The sequence below is a fragment of the Esox lucius genome, chromosome 14 (genome assembly GCF_011004845.1).
Source record: "Esox lucius isolate fEsoLuc1 chromosome 14, fEsoLuc1.pri, whole genome shotgun sequence".
NCBI lineage: Eukaryota > Metazoa > Chordata > Actinopteri > Esociformes > Esocidae > Esox > Esox lucius.
The window spans coordinates 7,015,342-7,033,896 of record NC_047582.1 but is presented as its reverse complement, the minus strand read 5'-3'; the positions used below and the strand labels follow the sequence as shown (position 1 = coordinate 7,033,896).

The 18,555-nt window shown below is 38.0% G+C and overlaps 1 protein-coding gene across 3 annotated transcripts; it reads right to left on the bottom strand.

Annotated features, from left to right (window-relative positions):
• Positions 1-13,696: 13,696 nt before the first annotated feature.
• On the bottom strand, positions 13,697-18,153 carry LOC109616551. 3 transcript variants are annotated; one of them, XR_004576824.1, is made up of 3 exons: positions 17,842-18,153; positions 17,333-17,474; positions 13,697-13,799 (listed from the first exon to the last, which is right to left on the bottom strand). XR_004576824.1 is itself a non-coding variant. In XM_020053012.2 (3 exons), exons 2-3 carry the CDS (start codon positions 17,461-17,463, stop codon positions 14,229-14,231), a joined length of 2,718 nt encoding a protein of 905 aa, XP_019908571.2. In that variant the 5' UTR covers positions 17,464-17,474; positions 17,842-18,153; the 3' UTR covers positions 13,850-14,228. The 3 variants fall into 3 exon arrangements, 2 of the variants coding, with proteins under 2 accessions (XP_019908571.2, XP_034153059.1); XM_020053012.2 differs by lacking the exon at positions 13,697-13,799 and adding an exon at positions 13,850-16,815; XM_034297168.1 differs by lacking the exons at positions 13,697-13,799; positions 17,842-18,153 and adding an exon at positions 13,850-16,815 and having other exon boundaries at positions 17,333-17,831.
• Positions 18,154-18,555: the final 402 nt, after the last annotated feature.

The window sequence follows — 18,555 nt, the reverse complement described above, 5'->3', positions numbered from 1 at the left end:
TGATGCACCTCATTCAACATGTTAGCCATTTCTGAGATGGCGAATATACATTTCCAGGAATTTTTATTGCACAAATGGTTAATTGTAATTTTTTTTGTTTGATTTGTTAAATTGGGTTAAGTTTATCAATAGATCTGGTGGGAATTTAGCTCAAATATCAATGGGTCCAAATCTCTACAAAGACAGAAAATGTAAAAGGGGGACAGGTAGTCATCACTACAGCCAAAAGAATTGATAGTGAGTGAATTATTCAGCAAGTGGTATTCCACGTCAGTTATAGCTAATAAGATCCTGCATACCTCTGCAGGATCAGAGTTTCTGATGTCTACAGGTGCTGGTCATAAAATTAGAATATCATCAAAAAGTTGATTTATTTCAGTAATTCCATTCAAAAAGTGAAACTTGTATATTATATTCATTCATTACACACAGACTGATATATTTCAAATGTTTATTTCTTTTAATTGTGATGATTATAACTGACAACTAATGAAAATCCCAAATATAGTATCTCTGAAAATTAGAATATTACTTAAGACCAAGACGGCTGGCCTGGGAACGCCTCGGTGTCCCCCCGGAAGAGCTGGAGGAAGTGTCTAGGGAGAGGGATCTCTGGGCATCTCTGCTTAGACTGCTGCCCCCGCGACCTGGCCCCGGATAAGCGGAAGATGATGATGACTTAAGAGCAATACAAAACAAATATTTTTTTAAATGTTGGCCAACTGAAAAGTATGAACATGAAAAGTATGAGCATGATGACTTACTTAGTTGGGGGACTAAATACTTGGGAGCACTAAATAATTAGTTGGGGCTCCTTTCGCCTGAATTACTGCAGCAATGCGGCGTGGCACTGAGTCCATCAGTCTGTGGCACTGCTCAGGTTTTATGAGAGCCCAGGTTGCTCTGATAGTGGCCTTCAGCTCTTCTGCATTGTTGGGTCTGGCGTATCGCATCTTCTTCTTCACAATACCCCACAGATTTTCTATAGGGTTAAGGTCAGGCCAGTTTGCTGGCCAATTAAGAACAGGGATACCATGGTCCTTAAACCAGGAACTGGTACCTTTGGCAGTGTGTGCAGGTGCCAAGTCCTGTTGGAAAATGTCTCCATAAAGTTGGTCAGCAGCAGGAAGCATGAAGTGCTCTAAAACTTCCTGGTAGACGGCTACGTTGACCTTGGATCTCAGAAAACACAGTGGACCAACACCAGCAGATGACATGGCACCCCAAACCATCACTGACTGTGGAAACTTTACACAGGACTTCAAACAACGTGGATTCTGTGCCTCTCCTCTCTTCCTCCAGACTCTGGGACCTTGATTTCCAAAGGAAATGCAAAATGTACTTGACTTTGTAAAAGCCCAGTCCTTTTTGTCTTTAGCCCAGGCAAGATGGTTCTGATGCTGTGTCTTGTTCAAGAGTGGCTTGGCACAAGGAATGCGACAGCTGAAACCTGTCTTGCATATGTCTGTGCGTGGTGGTTCTTGAAGCACTGACTGCAGCTGCAGTCCAGTCTTTGTGAATCTCCCCCACATTTTTTAATGGGTTTTGTTTCACAATCCTCTCCAGGGTGCGGTTATCCCTATTGCTTGTACACTTTTTTCTACCACATCTTTTCCTTCCCTTCGCCTCTCTATTAATGTGCTTGGCCTCTTTAGCTATGACCTTTTGTGTAAGGTGTCAATGGTCGTCTTTTGGACAGCTGTCAAGTCAGCAGTCTTCCCCATGATTGTGTTGCCTACAGAAATAGACTGAGAGACCATTTAAAGGCCTTTGCAGATGTTTTGGGTTAATTAGCTGATTAGAGTGTGGCACCAGGTGTCTTCAATATTGAACCTTTTCACAATATTCAAATTTTCTGAGATACTGAATCTGGGTTTTTCATTAGTTGTCAGTAATAATGATCAAAATTAAAAGAAATAAACACTTGAAATATATCAGTCTGTGTGGAATGAATGTATACATTATACAAGTTTCACTTTTTGAATGGAATTACTGAAATAAATCAACTTTTTGATGATATTCTAATTTTATGACCAGCACCTGTATACTAGGGAATGTTTTCTAGCCACTGTGCTTCAACATTTTAGTGTTTATAATTTAGGGACCATGCTGCCTGGTTCATCAACTGTGCAGGAGACATGTCTGGTATATAAAGTAAAGATCACATCAACATGTCCCTCAACACTGTGAGAATAATAACTTAACACCAAAATGTGCTGTATATGCACTTATATTTCCTTAAATCAGGTATGGGCAATATTTTTCAATGGGGGGCCACACTGAAAATGCCAGAGAGCATTGTGGGCCAGATTACTTTTTTAACCAACAGGCTTAAAAGACACACAGCATAGCTAACTTACTTAAACAATGTTTTTGTATTATACTCTGTTAACAACTGTTATTGTGGCAGACAAATAACTAAGAAATACATTTTCAAGTTAATTAGCCTACTCAACAGAGAAGTTGCAACACATATTTGCCTTAAAATTTACCTTTCAACTTAATTGAGTAGGCTATATTACATGAGGTATATTATTAACAACAGTTATTAGGGCAGCCATAAGTCTATTAAATCCCTTTTGAAGAGTTTCACTCAATACAAATATTGATATAATTGCCATTATCTAACTTCATAAAGTATATTCTTTTGTACTACATGCTTTTAACAGCAGTTATTCCAGCAGCCCAGACCCAATAAATCAACTTTTAGGACCACTCACACAATATGAACAGGAGAGCCTCTTATGGGCATTGACAAGTGAGGTGAAGTCTGGAGTCATTTCTGTTGAAGCAGTGTGCAGTACTCCTGCAAGATGTTCATCAGTGAGGCTGCATCTGTGCTTGGACTTGAATTTTAACATCAGGTGACAGTTTTTGGTATTTGGCCGCATGCTTGCTCTACAAGTGCATCTGCAATGTGTACTGTTTAAAAACTGCAACCTTCGCTTTACATATTAAGCAAGCGGGTTACCTGCGACATCTGAAAGTAAATATGTTTCTGTTCATTCTTTTTAAATACCCTGCTTTCGTTATCACCTTTTCTTAGACAGGCTCATTTTCAGATATTGGTAGCCATCAATTGCGCATAGTATGAAAAAATTATAATTTACGCACGTGGATTGTGATGCTGGTCCATCTACATATCATAGCAACGCAAATAGCTTGTTTCAACTTAAAAGTGTTGAAAACATACAATATGCAGGGTTGGGTAGGTTACTTTTTAAATGTAATCCGTTACAGTTATAAGTTACCTGTCCACATTTGTAATCACTAACGTAATTTTTTGATTACTCAAAACTTTGAATTACTTTTAGATTACTTTCATATTGGGGCAATAGAAAACGCGTTTGCAATCGTGAACACCCGCAAACAAATACGTTTTTCTAACGCGTAACTTGCAAATATTACCGCAATGGATTTTCAAAACGTAAATGAAAGAAATCAATTGTGACTATACACCTGCACTCTTAGCTTAAATTCAAAGTCGTCAGCAGCTAATGCTAACGGATGCAAAGCAGGCAGAATCACATGGCCTACCTGTATGGACGAGTTGGCTACATCAAATGCAATCATCCTTTGGCAGAGTGCATCCCAATACATCTTTTCTCCTCAAATATCTTGAGTCATCTTGAGGGCAGCATCGTGTTACAGCTATCTAAAAAATATTTGCCTAATCTTCTAAACAATTCCTGTCTGAGTTGTTCGCAACTCTTCCTGGCACTGTTCGGGGCATTTGACCAATAAACCTGAAAAAAGCTTGTCGCCTATCATTGTTCTCAAAAAGATGCGTTGATAGTAGATAACTAAATCACATTTTATATGGGTCGACTAATATTATCGTAGATATACTGTACTCTCAGTGGGGATTTGCAAGGGAAGCTTGGCTTCACCTATAATGTAAAAAAAAAAAATGGTCAAATATGTACTATTGTGTAAACATTTTATTGACAAGAAATGCATTAAAACACGTTCATCTCTAAAACTAGTTAGTTCAGAATCAGCTACAGGTTGGCTGACTTGATTTTCTTCTCATACAATCCCGCAGCGTCACAGTGCATTTCCCTGATGATGCCCATTGACTTCAATGGGGCAGCATAGAACAGTTTTTTTCAGTGCTCCGAAAGTAGACGGTGATTGGATAAATGCTGCGATTTTGTCCCGCCCAAGGACGCTCAGCGTCTCTGGGGGTGAATGAGGAGTGGGCTGGCCCGGACACCGGGCTTCCGCTTGATGATTGGAGGATCTGACGACCTGTCAAACTGCATCTCCTTTTGACTGACAGCGTTCTGTACTATAAGAAGTCATTGAAGCTATTTCGCGCTCAGTCCCATCGCGGATTTCTCAAGTGTATTCGAAAGACAAACTGCAGCAATATTTCTTGATATTTGTTTGGCGAAATTGCTAGCCGATTTGCATCATACATTTCACACAATTATAGGCTACACCACAATCCTTGTTTCAGTTTTACAAAGTTGAATATATATTTTTTAGATTGTTCATACATTCATTCATTCATATGCAGTTGTAGGCTAGGCTAGGCGGGTGAAACTTCGCACGATGGCAGACAGTGCTAATATTGTTGACCTGATTTTAGTGAAGCTATTAATAAACAGAGTAAAATTATATTTGTAAAAAAAGATATATATATATATATTGTTCTGTTACAAAATTAAATGTTATTGTCTGGGGTCCCAAAGACCCCAAAGACCCCGAGTGTCACTACAAACGAAGACCATCAGATGGTTATAATGTAGGCCGAAAATGAGCTTCCCCTCTTTGAAAGACCAGCAGCGCCACTGAGGCGCAGTTGTTATTTTCATTCAAAACATTTAAAAACAAAATCAAGCATGCAACATGTCCTAATTATTTCTCGCACCTAATCTTTTTCAATTGAAGTAATCCAAAAGTAATCATAATTTTTTTCAAAAGTATCTGTAATCCGATTAGAATATTTTGGTTGGTAACGCAACAGATTACAGTTACTGATGTTTTAAATTACTTGCAATCCGCTATTCCCTAACTCTGAAGTGCCACGGGACTTTTAATTTGAAATAAAAGAAATAAGCAGCAGTAAATAAAGTAACGTCATCTGCAGAGCTCTTCAATTATTTTTATTTTGTATTATTTTTAAAGTTTTATCTTGCCCAGGTCTGCTTAAATTGTGGTTTAGATGGGTAAATGTTTGGAGATGGGGATACAAAAGATCTTTTAGGGCCTCTGGAGGTACCCCAAAAAACTATTAAAATAGGATTTCAGATGACAGTGTTTATATACTGTATATACACTCCTATATAGTGCACCAACTCCAATACTGTCTAGAACTCAGATGACAGAATGAATAGGAAATAATTTGGAACGAAACTCTGAATCTAGGTGCCACTAGATCCTATAGGGTTAATGTGCATGTTAGCAGGCAGGCAGCAGTCTTGTATATTCATCAAACTGCTGTGTCTTGGGAAAGTCTCTCTAGAGATTGTTGAGCAGAGAATTGAGTAAGGCGTCATTTATCCTCTTCTCAGTCGAACCCCCCCACACCACCCATCTCTGTATGTCTACGTTTTTCGCTCTCAGCCAGCTGGCAGACATTTGATCTGACCAGGCCATTAGCCTCAGGTGGAATATGGGACATGAACGATTGCTGTAGGTTCACACCCTGCTTAGTGACAATTATTGCAGCTTAAAACTTTGTAACAGGTATTAGAGCTCCCACTGGATCATGTTCTATATGCAGAATTAATGATTTATGAATGTATTTGTTGTTTGTGTAATAGTGAACATCTGCGTTACTGTCAGGGATTTTATCTTTTTGCCCATAGGCAAACATACAGTAAGTTTATTATTTTGGGTCAACACTTATTTTTTGCTCTACACTCAAGGCATATGAAAACACAATTAAAAGATGAATGAGGCAAAATAATAGAATGTCCCCTTTCACTTCTGTTAATTTCAACACCAAGTGTAATCTCCGCATTTTATGTGAGCATATGTATCGTGACATTTGTCTCACAGGTAGCTAATTAATCGGGTGTTGTCTTTTGCATTGATTATTCACAAGAAAAAGAGCTGTGTCACAATCTACTGATCGCAGAAGACTATGGCAGCAGAATTACAAAGGCTACACTGCAAGATGCAAACCTCTGATCATCACCAAATATAGAAAAGCCAGATTAAAATGTGTGCGGTACAGAGATCAGCCAGTACAGCACAGCCAAACAGATGAGACAAAAGCACACTTTATCAGAATGATGAAAGACAAAAGTTTGGAGAAAAAAACTGAACTGAAGATGATCCAAACCATACCACCTGATCTCTGAAGCATGGTGGAGGTAGGCAACATGGCTACCAAATGCCAACAGACTCATTGGGCAGCCCTTCACAATGACCCAATACACACTGCCAGCGCAACCAGTGTTTATCAAGGGGCAAAAACCGAACGTTTTTGACTAGCCAAGTCAATCATTTAAAGATGATTGAATAAGCATTTGATGTGCTGAAGAGGAGACTGAAAACAGAAACTCCCCAAAACAAGCAACAGCTCAAAATGGTTACAGTAAAGGCTTGGCAAAGCATTTTAGTACTCTTCCTAGTTTGGTGATGTCAGTGGGTCAGACTCACAGCTATTATTGCATGCAAGGGATTTGTGAATATATATTAGCTTTTATACTTCTTACATTTGCTTTAATAAAGCTGAAGTAAGATTTTTTTATTAACCATCTCTATTCTATTCATCTGGATCATGGATGAATTCTTACCATATCAGATTCTCCCAGGCCCTCATCTGAAAAATATCTGTATACCGTGTATTGCTGCTAAGGGAAAAAGTGGTTGGCTCGCGCAGTGGCAGGAAAAGTTTTCCTGCAGCGCAAAAAGTGATGTGTTTGACATATCAAACAAAGAGCTGAGGCTGACAAAAATAAGGAAGGGACTACTCTCAATTTGTGGATAAAGTAGCGAGCCAGTTTTATAAAAAAAAAAAAAAAAAGGAAGAAGTTCATAACGTAACGGTACCTTAGAAAATAAGTTGTAGTTAAAAAAAAGCGAATCTGCTAAATTAGAGACAGATACAGTAGACACCTTTCGAAAACACGAGTAGCTGCATCGGTGTAGCTGCCTATCCACAACGGGTGGCACAAAATGCATTACACTGCGACGCTGATGTGGCAATTAGTAATGTTGTTAGTAATTGTCCTATTTATTAATGTGGTTAACTATACAGACAGACTGAGCAGACTATGGCTATAGTTACTGTACATCTAACCAGTAGGCATTGTTCGCAGTTTTTTTGTTGCTACTACCAGCTTTAACGTTAGCTTGCCAGCAAGAACAATGTTATTCAGCTAGTGCATTCTGCAATTTCTTGTTAGCTTATTATTTCTATAAGGCGCCATGCCTGATGAGACTAACAGGCTATGTTAAATACATAGTAAACTATACCAAGCTTTATCTAGTCAACTAATGTTAACTTTCTTATGTAAACAATTTAGTATTCTCACGTTTCCTTATTTATGCTACATCAGATACATTTAGATTAATTAATTGTATTCTATAATTAAAAGAATGGCATGTCAACTCACCACCTGCGTGAAGCTGGCCCCCCACCCAACGCAAAACGTCGGCAAAATAGGCTCAATCATTTATGCTCCGTTTGTGCTGTTAAAACTTTTGTATGTACAGCTATCATTTTATAGATATTAAAGAATATTTTATAGGTCATTCTGAGGTCACTCAGCCCCCCAACATCCTCTGAAATCAATGAAAATAGTATTGTTTGTTTGTGCTTTGTTTGCCAGTTTGTGCTGTTAAAATCTTTGTTTGTGCTGCTTCAGTTTTTTATATATTAGAATATTGGTGATTAAATGTCTAATATATAAAATGCTGCATCAGTACAAACGAAACTCTTAACCGCACAAACCAGCACAAAAGAAGCAAAAACAAATGAGCCTATTTTGACTCAATTTGGAGCAGGTTAGGGGGCTGAGTGAGACATCATCACCAATAACCAAGGGTATGCAAGGATTTGGGGCCCATGGGTATGGGGTCCAACCCTTGCTTTACTCACCAATAAGCAAGGGTATGGGGTCCAACCCTTGCTTTACTATCTATCCTGCCGACCCTTCGAAAGGGTCACTAGTTGATGAGAACACAGAAAGGAAACAAACAGACATGGACTATGAATGGAAAAGGCCATTAACTTTTAATAACGTGCAGTCTGTGGAGATTTACATGGCTGATGACTATAACCCTCTGTGCAGAGAACCCACAGAGGAGGATCTTCAACTGTCTCTATGGCAGGTTTACAGGTATGGCAGGATTCCTTGAATCTGGCCAGAACAATTGGTACCCTCCCTGCCTGTACCAGACATTGTTAAAAACTAAGGGAACCTGGGATCTGCAGGCATCCTGGTTGGCATGGTGATGTCTTTAGAGGACCAGGAGGCTTTGGCTAGCAACAGCACACTAACCCCTTATTGCATCAATTTTCACAAGATTCCCTGTGCAAACATTTTTAATTAGTCATTTTCCATGTATGTGTTCATTACACTAATTAAGCCCAGCAGAGGTTTCATGCTAAAAAACTTATTTAAAATATGTTTTAATAAAAACTTGATTATGGTCAATATGGCTGATCATAACTTAACACAATACATAGTAGAAACAAAAGGTATAGTTGTGCTCAAAAGTTTGCATACCCTTGGAGAATTGGCAATATATGTACCATTTGTAAAGAAGACATGAGTGAGCAGGCAAAACATGTCTTATATTTCTTATGGGATTCACATTCAACTGTGGGTCATAACAGAATGGAACAATCATAAAACAAAACATGGCAACAAAGAAAGAAATGAACTAACACCTGTTCAAAAGTCTGCATACCCTTAGTTCTGGCACGATGATATTAACATGCATGCTTATATTAGCTGAGGTACTTTGGAATAATTTGTGGCCAAATACACAATGATCGATTTACATTACATATTGTTTATAAGCCCAAATATAAAAGTAGGGAAACCCAAAAATGTAAAGCATAGTACTCTGGGGGTTAAGGTCAGGAGACTGATGGCCACTCCAGTACCTTCACCTTTTTCTGCTGTAACCACTGGAGGGTCAACTTGGCCTTAGGGTCATTGTCATGCTGGAAAGTCCAAGAGCATCCAATCCGCAGCTTTCGTGCAAAATAATGCAAATTGTCTGCCAGGATTTTCTGATAACATGCTGCATTCATCTTGCCATACATTTTCAAAAGATTCCCTGTGCCTTTAGCGCTCACACCCACCCAAAACATCAGTGAGCCACCACCATGCTTCACGGTGGGAATGGTATTCTGTTCACTATAGGCCTTGTTGACCCCTCTCCAAACCATAAAGCTCTATTTTGGTCTCAGCATGTCAATGTGTTGTCAATGGCCACTCCAGTACCTTCACCTTTTTCTGCGGTAACCACTGGAGGGTCAACTTGGTCTTAGGGTCATTGTCAAGCTGGAAAGTCCCAAAGCATCTTATGTGCACCTTTTATGCAGAAGAATGCAAATTGTGCCAAAAGCTGTGAGGCGTGTTAAGGTGTTGTCGGGCATATTGTAACCAGGCTTTTTTGTGGCATTAGTGCAGTAAAGGCTTCTTTTTGGCAACTCGACCATGCTGCTAATTTTTGTTCAAGTGTCATTGTATGGTGCTCCTTGAAACAACCACACCGTCTTTTTCCAGAGCAGCCTATATTTCTCCTGAATCCCCAACTATGTTTCTGGCAGTTTCGGCTGAAATTTCTTTCTTGGTCTACCTGACCTTGGTTTGGTATCAAGAGATCCCTGAATGTTCCACTTCTTAAGTGATTGAACAGTACTGACTGGCATTTGCAGGGCTTGGATATCTTTTTATATCATTTTCCATCTTTATGAAGTTCCATTACCTTGTTATGCAGGTCTTTTGACAGTTCTTTTCTGCTCCGCATGGCTCAGTATCTAGCCTTCTCAATGCATCAACGTGAGAGCTAACAAACTCAATTACTTTTTATACAGACACTAATTGCAATTTAAAAAAGCCACATGTGTGGGAAATTCACAGTTAATTGCCATTTTCACCTGTGTGTGTCACCTTGTGTGTCTGTAACAAGGCCAAACATTCAAGGGTATGTAAACTTTTGATCAGGGCCATTTGGCTGATTTCTGTTATCATTATGATTTAAAAAGGAGCCAAACAACTATGTGATAATAAATGGTTTCATATGATCACTTTCCTTAAATAAAATAAAAAAATGTTTGCATGATCATTCATATTTTCAAAATATTTCTGCCAGAGTATGCAAATGAGCACAACTGTATATTTTGGATATGTATGGCTCCAGACATAATGCTCAAGTATATTGTTTTGTAAAAGGCATAATCAGTAATGTGGGAATATTATAACATTTACATTGAGATTTTTCTGACCTGATCTAATTAAAAAGTTAAATTACTCTTCACAAAACTATACAATCTGTGACACATCTGTGATAAGCTCAGCCAGAAATGTAGTTACCTCAAAGGCTATTTAAAAAAAAAAAGCTAATATACATGTATAGTATACCATTGCCTTTTTACAATTATTTCACATTCTAGGCTGGAAAGGTTGGTTGATTATAAACCTTATTCAGGACGTTAATAGATTTTTAAGATTATTGCACTGAGTATTGTAGTATTCTACATTGTATGTGACAAAAGAAAATTAGAGTTGGTCACAAGGCCATTGTGCGTTCAGATGCAACCACTTCTTTTAACAAAAAAAGGACACTACTTTATTGGTGCTTGAAGATATGTAAAGGATTGTAATTGAGGTGTTTGTAAAGCAGCTTGCACAAGCAAGCTACTGTTAGTAATTTCCTACCGAGCAACAGTAAACCTGTACCATGGCAGCTTTTTGAATGTGTTTATGTACAATTTTTGTTTGGTTAAGAATAAAGCAGTCTTATGAACATATTGTTTGTATTGTGTTTACTTATTTTGGTCATTTAAAAGTTTACAATACTTTGGTATATTTTAGCTTTAAAATTATATTCTGCTGTAAAAGCACTTTCATCAAGTAACTGTAGTTATACAGTAAAAAAAAAGTAATAATAAATGATTGTACTTTAATGGCAATTTGATTTGCCAAGTAAATCTTGTAAATGAATAATTACAAATGGTGATTGTAAAATACCATTACAATAATATACTGTGATTAAAAAGGTGTACAATAAAAGTAAAAAAAAAATTTTTTTTTTTTTGTAAACAGTAAGATATAGTAGTGCATCTAATTTACATTAAAACCCCTTTTTACAGGACTTTTGCAGGTAACTTAATTGCTGTTACTTTCCTGTTAAATGTACAGTACAATTTTACTCTGTAATTAAAACTGCAAACAGGATTTAAAATTCAGTATTCTTATATTTCAATTGCAAATTCAAAAAGTTTTGTTGTAGTTCTTCTCGATAAGGATGATAAAGCCAGAAAGTCATACTTCATGTGTTCTTATTTTATTTTGCATAAAATGGGGGGTTGGAACACTAAGTGTTGTTATTCTTAGTTCTTTAAAACTGCCAGAAATAAAAGGTGACAGTCTGCACTCTTACCTCATTAATCTTTTCTTCACATGTTCATATACCTTGAGTGTACAGCAATATAAGGCATTTTGATTTAACAATCCCAAGTCCTATGGAAGGCACTTTGTTTATCCTCATATTCAAGTGAGATTCATTTGTTTCACATTGTGCTGCATGACTTACAGCATCTGCATTTTGCAACAAGAGAAGAAGTTGTGGAACAAATATATTGTATAAATTTAAATATGATGTATACATTTATAGATTTGGCCTTCATAGGATGATGTCCCAGCTTTTCTCCCTTAAACGTTACCTCCATGGGTCTTTCATTGCTTTATAAAGCCATCAGCAGTCTGTTTCATGGCCAGCTCTCTACACACAGTTCTGTGCATTAGTGTGTGCATATGGAAGCTCATGTGGCTTCTCTTCAAGTGAGCCTCCACAATCCCTAAGTGCATTATACGAAAGCTCCAGTGACATATGCAAAGGGATAGCGGCTGAGGTAAATATTGTATGCTTTATCTGGTTTCACTTGTTGGCCCCGTTCTTCTCTCAGGCGTGCTTAACCTATTTCCACCCCACAATCCTCCTGCACATGAAGATTCCATTTAGTCTTACAGTCAGTTTAAAGTTCAAGAGCACATCTTTTTCATTTTCAAAGTCATACTGCTGCCGATTTTATATTACCTGGGCTTATTAAAAAATGATGAAGGCGCTTTGAGAGGTGGAATTCTAAACTCAATTTCTAAGCTTTGTGCATATGGCTGACAGGTGTTACACTTAAAATTTCTTTAAAAACAATTATGCAGACAGAGCCCCTCATTTGCTTTCATGAATTGCTATGGCAAATTTTCTGTTGTAATGTTTTAAAAGCTGACAAATAAATAAAGTATTATATAAAAATAAATAAATGTTGTGTATAATATATATATTATTTTCTACTTTCCAGAAGACAGGTTAGAGGGAACCAGGTTAAAGGAGACCTAGTCTAATGAAGCCACCTTAATAAAACAAGTTTTACTTAGTTTTTAATGGTACTCACTGACAGACTTGCTGAGAACAAGGGCATTTCATTATTTAAGAGTGAAATTTAATTTATTTGTTTATAGAACAACCTCAATCTGGTTTTTCCTCACCTCCATGTCCCTCTAATGGGCTTAGAGCTTCCCACGCTACAAATGTTGATTATATTTCAATTGCAAAAGCCTTTTTGTGTTCAGAGGCAGATTAAGCAACCATAATACAAATTTGACATTTGTCGAATAAAATTCCTCACTTTGTTGTTTAACTCTAGCTCATCAAGGTGAGGTTAATAACCATATTGGAAGTTCATGTCTTGATGGTAAGTAATTGTGTTAATGGTTTAGTTTACTTTGAAATTAAGATTTGGGTAATCTTCCCACTGTGAAAACCAATGGTCATAAATGTTTCTATATACTGTATTATAATATATGTCTCTGTGTTCTATTTATATATTGACAATATTCCCTGTGTTTCCATGTATATGTATGACACTGGAATGATCCCAGCTGGACAGGACTGTTCCAGCTCATGTTTTCTGGGGGTTCTTGGTTTGTCATGTCCTTCTTTGGTCTTTTCTGTTCCCATTTCAGTTAATCAGTTTATTCCTTTCACCTGTGTTTAGCCCTCATCATTGTTGTATTGTTGCGTTCTCCCGTCCTGTGTTTTCGGTGTATAGTCCTTTTGTAGCTGTAGTGCACGGCACTCAGTTTTGTTTTCTTTTTGTCCTTATTAAAAGCTCCTTCTTCGAAACTGCATTTGCCTCCACCTTACCATAAACGTGACAAATGATCGACCAAGATAGGGAGAAAATGCCTGAACTAAATACACAGACTAACAAGGAGAACAGAAACAGGTGGGGGCTAAACACAGGTGAAAGGAATAAACTGATTAACTGAGGTGGGAACAGGAAAGACCAAACAAGGACATGACAAACCAAGAACACACCGAAAACACGAACCGGAGCAGTACCGTCCAGCTGGGATCGTGAAATGTTTTCTTGATACAAGAGATGTGTTAGATAATGAACCTGGAACAGAAACATTTAAAAAGTGGAACACCAAAACGTACTGGCCATAGGGACATTTGGGTAATTTCCACATAGGCTGCATCATATATGGGCTAGCAGGCCCGTTTTAATTTGAGTTTACAGAATGTGGATTATTTGACTGTTTGTCTCAGAAATGTCCATCCAGATTTCAGATCCCAGTCTGTGCCTGGAGATCCCTCTGGAAATTTGAGAAAACACAGACTTAGAGGGATAATGTACGTTTGTCAAACAACCATTTGTTTATTCACTAGACAAGACAACATCTAAACAGCAGTACAGTAGAAAAATCAACAACAATTAAATATAATTAAGAAGAGAAAGACAATTAGGTTAAGATAAGGCTAGGTATAGTTTTCCACACAGCTATGCAAAACACATGACACATTCCTTCCACTCAATCTTCTCACTTTCATGTGCAGTCATGAATAGTCATTTACTCTTCAATATGTCTGGTAATAAGACTTTATATGTATGAATATTGACAGTAAACAAAAATATGTTATGTTATTGATGGTTAGCTATGGTATAGGATCAAATATACACATCTGATAATTTCATGTAAATATTATGATGTTTTTATATCTGTGTAAATTCTCCCCCATTTCCTCTATGTATTGGATTCCAGATAATCTGACTTGAAGTACTTCCAGGAGCTGCTCCATTCTGCCTTATTCAGTTCAACCTTTTCGAGGTGCCTGTGGTATTTTGGACCATTGTGTGTGTGTGCTTCCTGGTTAAATTGATGTGGGTAATTTGGGTTTGAGAGTTTCCACGAGTTTCTCCACTGAGTTATTGATATAAAGTTTTTGGACTTTGGGTCAACGCATAATCTCCATGAACCTGTCCAGTCCTCCATCTGCTGTTGTTTCTGCTTTGTCATCCAGGATTCAGACCAATCATTCTGAGGCACACTGTTTTTAAAATGTTGAACACCCAGAAACCTGTGAGTCTTATGTTTACTGGGTAGAAACACAATGTCTTCAGTGTCATTTCTATTTTGAATATATATCTTCCAGCAATCATTCCATTCTCTCTGTTGTTCATCTTCACTTTCTGTAGGTAAAATTCTCCATGACTTGCTCCAGGATGAGAAAGTTGTGTTGTTAATCTTATTGAACTGGAGATGCAGTGGTGCATGTGACATCTTATTAGGCTCAGACTGGAGATGAGGTTGAGATTTCACAGTTTTCCAAGACTCTCTCCACTCTGGAAAGGAGGAAATATTTTTATCAAGCTGAAAGCATAACAGCTCATTGGAAAGCTTGGAATTTGGTGATACTGGTAGATGCAGATAATTCTGGGAGTTTGTAAAGGCTGTGAATGAATGTTGTTTGTGATAGAAACTCCAGGATGTATGCCAGTCCTTCAGATATGGAGAACTGATTTGGATATTTTCACCTGCAATCTTCCAAGATTCTGTCCAACCTGGCATGAATGGGTTTTGCTTTCCCTTTTCTGTGATTATCTGTTTCTTAGAGTGTTGCTTGATTAAAGGCTTGCTAGTCTTCCAACAATCCTTCCACTCTGGAAGGTTTGTGTCATTGCCCAATGGCTTTGCATTAAGTAATATGTTTCTTTGTTTCCAGTTGAACGTTGACCAATTCTGATGCCACAAAGTTGTTTGTTTATGGAGCATGTGACTCAACATTAGTGGTCGACACTTGAAGGGCTTTGCCCATTCATTGAGAGTTAGGTCTCTATCTTGCTTAAATCCTCTCAAATTGTTCTTCTGAAATTGGACTTCCTTCTTTGGGGGCTTTAGACACTTCCAGGAATCACCCCAGCTTGCCTGTATAAAAATGTCTTTGTACAGTTGAAGAGGTGATGATGTGTTGACTCGCAGATTCTCTTTTGGTTTTTGGGCTAGTGGCTGTTCCCTCTTGGGCAAGGTGGTGCACAGTTTATCTGGCTTAAATCTCCATGACTCTACCCAATCATTTGAAGGAACCTCTATAAGATATGACACATGTTTAGAGAAATCATTATAGCTATCTTCTAGGTTTTCATTTTCCTCCTCCTTTGTCTCAGTGTAACAGAGAGGCTTGATGGTCTTCCAGCCTTCAGACCATTCACCCCAGATCATGCAGTGAATACCCAGGAACCTTTGGATCTCATGCTTAGTTGAGAAACACACAACATCTCTTTGGGATTTTGTGTCATTTATATTTAGATTATGTCTACATATCTTCCAGGAACTCTTCCATCCTCCTCCATTTACATCATTATCGACAGTTGAAACTTTCCAAGACAAGTGCCAGTTTGAGAAGGGTGTGTTAAGTTTGTGGAACTGGAGATGCAGTGGCACATTGGAAAAATGAACCTCTGATTCAGTCTCTTTGGTGTCCATCTGGGACTCTTGGGACTGGGGCTGAGGTTTCACAGATTTCCACGACACCATCCACTTTGATAAAATTGGAATCTCTTCATCTAGCTGAGAGCCCAAAAGCTCACTGGACAGCATCCATTTTGACATCAACTGGGAGTCCCTAGTGCCCCAGTTGTGTTCTTGGCAGGATCTCCAGGATGCATGCCATTCCTTCAGACATTGAACACTGTTTTGGACTGTGAAACATGCAACTTTCCAAGATTCGTCCCACCCTGGCAAAAATACTTTGAGCTTTACAGTTTCTGGAACAATCAGCTTTTCTGATGAAGGTTTGAATGTCTTCCAAGCATTCTCCCACCCTTGATGGTTTACTTCATCCACCAAGTGCTTAGCTTTCAAGAGTTTTTTGTTTTGTTCCCGGCTGAACGATGACCATATCAGCTGCCAGTACTCTGTTTGCTGGTGAAGCATGTTACTAAACAACAGTGGTCGACACCTGAAGGGCCTTGCCCAGTCGCTGAGAGGTAGGTATCTATCCCCCTTAAAATCCCTCCACCGTTTTTCCTGAGACAGAACTTCCTGCTCTGGGGGCTTTAGGCACTTCCATGATTCATTCCAGCCCCCTGATGGTTTGATGACCTGAGGCTTCGCCCTCTTGGGTGGTATCTTTTTAGTTGGTGGTGGTGGAAGGGGTTTGGGTATCTTTGGAGGAGGTATCACTTTAAACATTGCCTTATTGTTGTGAACATCAGTGTCAGGAATCACCACAACCTTTCGGAAGTCAGACATGTCATTGCAACTTCCTTTCTTCTCCGCTATTTTAGTGCCATTTTTGTTTGCCAGGCTAGACTGCCATTTTTTGTAAAGCCTGAGGAAGACTCAAAACCACAGCAGGTTAGAAATAAAATTAATAACTGAACACTTGCACTTCTTTTTTAAGGTAGTAGCCATATTTTGATAGGACGAAATTGCCTTATTACAGAATTATGTTTTGGGAAATAATAAATTGCTAATGTCATGAAGCCAATATAAGATTAGGTAACACTTTATTTTAAGAGTCCCAAAGGTGTTTCTGAAGATACTCTACAGATTATCTACCATCAGTAACATTTTAACTAGCTATCTATTAACACTAACCCTTATCCTAACCTTTTTCCGAACCCTAAACTTAGCAAGTAGTTGCGTATCAACAGATAGTTTTTCCAAGTTGATAGTATTGATATCTATAGAACATCTACAATTGGAAATTGAGACTCTGAAAAGAAAGTGTATCTTAAGATTATGTAACATATTAAGATTAAGGTCTTTATTTTTAAATTATGTAAGAATTGGATCATGCAGTTGACATATAAAAAGTCCCTGTACGTATAATTTTATAATCTTACCCATTTAGGGCACTCTTTCCTTGTCTCGCCATCTCTTGTTGTTCTTTTTCACTGAACTGCTTAGCTCTGTTCTCCCATTGGTTCCGGAGTTGGAAGCTGTCATACACTGTACCCTCATCCCTGTCTGACATAATGCCACCTCCTTACAGAAAAACATATAGCACATTACATGTATGACAGCACTTTAGTGTTGCCCGGAATCAAAGGCATTCATGTGAAAGAGATATTTCATTTGCTAAATCTATAAACGGTGATGTCTTTTTGATGCATTTACAACCATTTACAGAAAATTCTTAAGAACAGTGAACAGGTCTATGTAAAAGACCATGAAGCTTTACAGAAATTATAATAAAAGCTGCATCTATTTTGGTAGAGCAGAAGCTGCATCTGTTCCATTGACCACACAAACAGCCATTAAGGCTAACACAGGCTAGCTAGTAGCTATTATAACAGAAAAACACATTCTGAACTGCATAAACATTCTGTTCCATACACAGACTAGCACTTACTTCTTTGCCAGGGGTCCCGCGAAAGATATTTGTATCCCAATGTGACTCGTCTGGGAAAATGAACAATATATATATCTATATAAAATCCTCTTCCTTGGGTCTTTCAATGTTTGTGTGCAGTGTGGTTTTTCTTGCCTGTGAAGGGTGCCAGTCTGACTCACCCCTTGTGCTATAATTGGCTGAGAAACTCAATAGGTGTCAATTGTGTAATTTTTTGCTTTACCTTATGGGCTTGGCTTTTACCATAACAACAAAGTATTTATTTATATAACTTAAATATAATGTTGTTAAACCCTAATATTTATTTGCAAATATATTTTATTATGTGAGAAACAACAATAATGATTCATTAGTATAGTACTGTAAACTTGTTCATTCTGAAGTCGGCTATTGCATGTATGTTACTGTAAATCAATACTGCCCAACCCTGTTCCAGAAGAGAGTCACCGTCTCTTAGGTTCACTATAGAACCCTAAATTAGCACACTTCATTCTTAAAAATTGCTTAATGAAAACATGAATCAGGATAGCTGAATTGGTGTTGGAGAGGAAATCTACAAATGGTAGAGATCCAGACACAGGTTTGGGCAGCACTGCCATATACCGTTAAATGTATGGTTAGGAAGATCAAAAGACTTCAAGGTCATGGATGGTGACACCAATTATAGCCAAGACCTCTGTTAAGTACTTAAGCTGTGATCTGGACAGGTTTTTG

Coding starts and splice junctions, on each gene's coding strand:
- LOC109616551 (XM_020053012.2), bottom strand. CDS start 17,463: ATGTCAGACAGGGATGAGGGTACAGTGTATGACAGCTTCCAACTCCGG. Junction 16,816..17,332: donor GGAAAGAGTGCCCTAAATGG/GTAAGATTATAA, acceptor AGTCTTCCTCAG/GCTTTACAAAAAATGGCAGT.